Here is a 6399-nt window from a genome sequence, read left to right on the forward strand (position 1 = left end):
ACTTCATAATAACCAGTTTTTTACAAGAAATTTAATGGTGCTATTTAGTTTGTATTTCTTATAGTATTTAATGACGAAATTGACAATTAATGATTATTGCGCCATTTTTGTGTAATAAATTTGTTTGTAATGAACAAACATAAGCACGTTTTGCACATAGAAAGCGTTCTGGCGGGAGACACTCAGATCACCTTGCTGTCAATTCAGTATTTCCAAAAACAGTTTTCTTTAAATAGTGCTAAGTGGTTTCATAAGTGATTTAGTAACTTTGTGAATTACAAATTATTATTTAGTGATACAGGTGATTATGCCACCCAAGAAACATCTTTTCTAAGGAAAGTCTTCCGCCGCTAAAAGAATGCAAGCACAAAGAGCAGCTGAAACAGAAGAAGAACGGAATCAAAGAATTCAAGCACAAAGAGCAGCTGAAACAGAAGAAGAACGGAATCAAAGAAATATGTATGGTAATGAATATTTAACTTGTTTTTTGCTTCAGGTGTAACCGTGAATACTTTTTGGTCTTTCACAAGACATGTATTCAAATTTTAGTAATCCTAACAACAAAAAAATAGAACTGTGACAATATTGGAATAGATTACAGTCTACAGTATTGTTTTAAATAGAATTATCAAGCTCCAATTTGCATTTAGCATTTATTCCTCTAAGACTAATTGAAATATAAAAAAGCTGTTTTAAACATGATGCACTATAAAGCTAACACATATTAACTTTTAGTGTTATGTGTAAAACATACTATTTTAATGAAAGATATTCAAAAGCTAGCTTTTTAAAGAATGGAACTTTTTTAATTGAAACTTACCATTTTTATTCCAAGAGGAATCCTGAGATGTTAGAGAAGTATACTGTGAGGATGTTTTGAATTAGCTTTAGTGATTTGAAGTGCAGTATATAATCATTTATTATAGAATTAAGTGATTTTGCAGTACAAAAAATTTAGTTATTGTTTAAAAATATATTCATACAGTGTATGGGAAATCCTTGAAAAGTATGGAATTACACTAGTTATCCTATTTGTATTGTATACCATTAACTTAAAATTTACTCAAAATTGTACTAGTATATTTTGAACCAGATATTCACCAGACTTTACATGCATGTGTGTGCGTGTATATATACTGTGTGTATATAAAAACTCTTAATTCAAGAAAATGATTTAAGTCAAACAGACATGCTTTGAAATTTATATACAAGTCCCTCGGAATTTATTGCATATTTCTCATCTTTTGAAATTTGTTAAGTTACTTTGCATATGTTACAAGTAAATGTTATTTCCTGGAAAGGGTACTGAAGGGGTTACTTGTTTTAAACACTCGCACCACAATACAGTAGTGTGTTTGACAGTCAGTCAGTAGACACTAAAATATCACAGTGTGATTAGCATTGCAATTTGCATTGTAGTGACATCAGTAAAATGTGTGCATGCCATGCATTACAAGCAGAATTATGCACTCTGTGGGCTACAACACAGAATAATATATAAACTTCAATAGCAAGAAATAAAAAATTATAGTTTTTTTTTTTTTTGTTACTCTTAATTTTGGTTTTATTTACTCATGAAACAGTACACTTTCGGGGACCATGAGCAAGTACATCTAGTATATACTAATTATGAAAACATTAGAAATTCTGAAACTGTTGATTGAAGCTTAAGTATTACTTGAAAGGAAAATGGAAAATTTTTCTTTAACATTATTTACTAAATTTGAATAATATGTGTACACAATATATAATGTGTGTGTGTGTGTATATAATGTATGGTTTTATATTAATCCAAAATATCTAGTATTCTTTGTTCATATATCTTTTTAAGGTTATTATACTTCAGTTAAGTAAAAAGATGAATCAAATACTTTCATTTTAGCATGCAAACCAAATGAATTCATGTGTGGAAATGGTTACTGCATTGACTCCAGGAGAAAGTGTGATGGGTATAATGACTGTCAGGATAGTTCAGATGAGAGAGATTGCCGTAAGTTCAGGTTCAGGTCATTCTAGATTTTAAAAAATGAATAGTCAGAGTATGATGTAATTATTAGATATAGAAGTTTTCTGCTGAATATATGTTCCAAATATCCTTATGAAATATTATTACTGATTCTGTTCTCCCAGTTAAAATGTTTGTAAATAAACTTTTGGATTACTTGTGTTTGAACATGGATATTTAATAAAACATGAAAAAAGGAAATGAGAGATTTCCTCAACCATTTCATTCATAAACCAAATAATGTGGTAAGTGCTCTTTGAAAATAATCGTCACTCATGTTCTTCTAGGGAAAGTATGCAAGTTTGATGTAAATATGAGACTAAATTGTTATTGGTTGTCTTCATTTTAATCAAGATTTTTTTTATTATTGTCATCTGGGAAACCGACTAAAGCTAAAAATCTACTTTTCAGATTTGTAGTAAAGTTTAGAACTCTTTCTCTGTTTGTGAACTTTTTTACTGTATTTGAGATGCTTCATAGACACTTCCTTTTATAGATATATCTGTAAAAATTAATAAATATTAGAATTTGATTCTTTTTACACTCGAGACATGAAAATTTTCTCTCTATGAATATAACAGGTCGACAGTGGATTTTTGATGGAGTGTAGATAATGGTGACAATTTTGATAGAAACACTAATCTTTAAAGTTGACACAGCACAGCTAATATATTTAATTTTTTAGACTATCATCATTTGCTTGTGTAACCTTTTAGGTGGTTAGAGATCACTTGCATATAATATTTCAAAACTGAAGTACAAATAACTATTCTATTCCCTCAATTTTTAACCCAAAAGTATTTTAGAATTATTGTTTTATCATTTTGCAACATTTACTTAGTTAAAATAAATGCTAGAACTTCAATCGTGTTTCCTACCACTTGAAAGTTGTGAACTTGCTTGGCATATATTTGTTAACATATAGTTGTTACCGATATAGGTATCTAAATTTGTTTTTAATATTTCACAAGGAAGTGTGAAAAATCTTAAAACTTGTATTTTCTTAGAGCTCTACAAAACTGTTTTTCTAGGATTTTTCTGCTCATCCCAACACATTGGCTTATATTTATTACGAAATTATCATTTTTTGAAAATATAATTAGCCATGTTTTTTGTTGTTATTTTTTTTACTATTTTTTTCGTTCTGTATTTGGGAGGCTATTATTATAGCCCATCCTTTTCACCATTTCAAGGTTTTATTGCATGTGATCTGAACCATCACCAGTGATTTTATAAATAATGGTGTATAGAGTATATTATGAACTATTTTGTCAGAGTTGAATTATTGAAATGGTGTAAGCAATAATTTATGGTTTTGTGAGAAAGTGACAATACCTAGCTCCTGCAAGGATGAATAAAAAGATCTAATGGAAAGCTTCATAACAAAGGAAATCCATTCAATTATACAAACTGCTTAACTAGAAAAGGTTTGATTTAAGAAACTTTCGTTATTCGTTTTCATATTTTGGTTCACAAAGTGCTGAAAAGAAAGCTTCTGGTATCACATTATTTCAATGGCGAATTGCTTCTATCCTAGAATTGTTTTTAATTTGTAGCCAAGCCATGAAAATTCGTCATTTTGCTTTTAACATTCGTTATTTCAAAAGGAAAACCATTTAACTTGATCAAAGAAAAGAAAATGAAAAGAAACGGCTGATTAATCATTTCATTACATTCTTTTTGTCTAATGAAATGATTCAATTGTTAGGAGGAGAGGTGCCATTCCAGATTTAAACAGAAACTGAAGTTCTTGAAATGTTTTAGGATTAGTTTCTGAAATATTTGTTTTAAGGTTACACGTCTCTCGAAATATTGTCATTAATCTGGAGAAAAATAAAAAAGGGTACATTTTTACAAAAATTACATAGTTCTGAGAACCGTGATACTCCATCTTTATGATGTGAACTTGAATTAAACAAAAACAAACTTTGTGTGCATTGTTATCGTTCCGCATTATTAACACAAAGTCTAGATAGTTGAATGCATATTAAAACTTTAATTATCTTACTAAACAATTGTTATTTTATCAGTGAGGCTGGCCAAATTCTTTCAATTAAAAGTCCTCTTAAGATACTCAAACTCAGAAACTAGTTGTTGCTTAATAAGCAAAAATAAAACTGAGTTACTGTCCAGAAAAAGAGGTTACTTTCACCTATTATTACATTAGTTCATCTGGAACTTTTTTTTGTAAATTCCTTAGAAAAAAATCTTTGTTCTTGAAAATATTTTCTTATTGAATATTTTGAGAGTTTCAAAAAAATTGCTTCTATGAAAAGATCAGGAAAGTTCATCTTGATGAGTATTGTTGATGATGGCAAATATTCTGATGACTGAACTCCTTATTTATTGAATACTAGCGGAGTTACCCGGCGTTGCACGGTGAAAATTTAGATTTGAAATGTATAGATCAGTATTTTTTTTAAGCAAGGTATTCAGTAAGTAAAAAAACGGTGATGCGAGAAAAAAAAAAGTATTTAATCAAACAAAGCTTTATTTGAAATTAGATCATCTTTAAGCTTGTCTTGTTCTTTGAGCCTGAAGTCGTACATCATGTTGCTCCTCTGTTACTTGCTCAGAAGTTGTTCAGAAGTTTCTTGTTGTCTATATCCAGCTTGCCTTGATGATTCTGACTGAACTCTGGCTTTGTGCTGTTCAACAGTTTCGTGCTGTCTTTGAGTAGCCTGCCTTTCAGCTTGAGCTCGAAGTCTAACTTTACGTTGTTCCAAAGTCTCTTCCTGTATTTGAGCAGCCTGTCTTGCAGCTTGTGCTTGAAAGCCAATTAACACTAAACTTATATAACTTAACTATACAAGCAAAAATCAAACTTATTACAACTTTTTTAACTTTCAATATAACAAGACATGTAATTATGTTTAAAATTATTGATTACATCAATATCAGTAGCTCCACATATAGAATAAATTTATACACTATCAGCAAGTTATAAGACTGCAGAATGTTACACTAAATAATACTGTTTTGATGACTTTAATTCAAAAGCTTTGATGCCAATCCTAAATTGTAAACTGGATACTTGCCACCAGTTATAAAACATAAGTTTATACTACAACAAATTAGTATCTTGAAGGAGTGTAAAGCCACTAGCAGAACTTTTTACCATAAAGAGAAAATATTAAATTTGAAATATGAGCAAAATTTTACACACTACTCTAACAAAAGGTAGAAACGTATACAAAAATGCATTGATTTACTACAAAAATACTCACGACAGTTTCTTTCATCAGATCCATCAGGACAGTTCTGGTGACTGTCACATCTCTCTTGAGAAGGTATGCAAGTTCCATCACTGCATCGAAACTGGCCTGAGGTACATCCAGCTATTACTGTAAGATAGTTGTTTATACATTTCATAAATACAAAACAAAACACAAGAATGACTTCCTCATCTTGCCAAAGTAAGATAATGTATGTAGTTCTAACACAAAAGTCTTAATATCTCTGCACAAGAAGCTAAAAGCTCAAAACTAACACCATTACACAAGTAACTTAAACACTTGAAACATGTAACTGAGTAACTAACTTTAGGTGACTTATTCACGGAATATGAAAGAATGATGTTTATATATGTTTGTGGAAAACATTAATGCAGCTAAAGTTATTGTTCATAAACAATAATGAACCTTTTTTATCTGATATTTTGCTGTAAAAATCCAGTATAAATGCAGCTAAAGTTATTTTTCATAAACAATAATGAACCCTTTTTTTTTTTTCATGATGAGTTACTAGGTCAAAACATTTTTCTAAATCGGTAGTATTCTCAGTTCTGTAAGTGGTAATAAAGGTTTCATGGTTGTAAGGTGAATGTATGTGTTTGGAGGAGACATAAGAAGTCTGTGTTAAACAAGTGAATGTATTGTGGAGATTTAAAGACAGAATAAACTATTTTACTTTATTTTGGATAAAATAAGTTTTAAAAAATATACTAAATGGAGGATATTGAGTAAAGCTTATGTTGCTTTTCTACATGAATGCCAGTGAAATATAACTTGATTTTATATTTTGATTTAGTGAAAACATCTTCTCAAGACTTCTGTTCAAAATACCATCTTTATGAACAAACAGAGTAGACTATTGATAACTAAACAACCATAAAAGGCCACATAGCCAAAGATAGGATTGACTTTGAAAAATCAAGATTAATTCTGGATACAAATTCAACTGTATCACATAAAAATACTCCATACCACAAAATGCTTTCAGAATTAGTATTACAGAACTCGGATACATTCCCCCCCCTTATTGTTGGGTCTCATTTTGGTGGACTTGTCTTCGTTATATTTTCCACTAACACATTAATACTGGATTTTTACAGCAAAATATCAGATAAAAAAAGGTTCATTATTGTTTATGAACAATAACTTTAGCTGCATTAG

At 29.8% G+C, this 6399-nt stretch overlaps 1 protein-coding gene across 1 annotated transcript in view; it reads left to right on the plus strand.

The window, feature by feature from the left end:
• LOC106470322 (low-density lipoprotein receptor-related protein 1B-like) overlaps window positions 1-6399 on the plus strand; it is a gene marked incomplete at its 3' end in the record, with an annotated part of 107644 nt that overhangs the window by 8124 nt on the left and 93121 nt on the right. The window contains exon 3 of the mRNA XM_022398945.1: window positions 1883-1990. Coding sequence (XP_022254653.1) covers window positions 1903-1990 — 88 coding nt within the window. The remainder of the gene's footprint in view (window positions 1-1882; window positions 1991-6399) is intronic.

The sequence above is a fragment of the Limulus polyphemus genome, unplaced genomic scaffold, assembly GCF_000517525.1.
Source record: "Limulus polyphemus unplaced genomic scaffold, Limulus_polyphemus-2.1.2 Scaffold3943, whole genome shotgun sequence".
NCBI classification, from domain to species: Eukaryota; Metazoa; Arthropoda; class Merostomata; order Xiphosura; family Limulidae; genus Limulus; species Limulus polyphemus.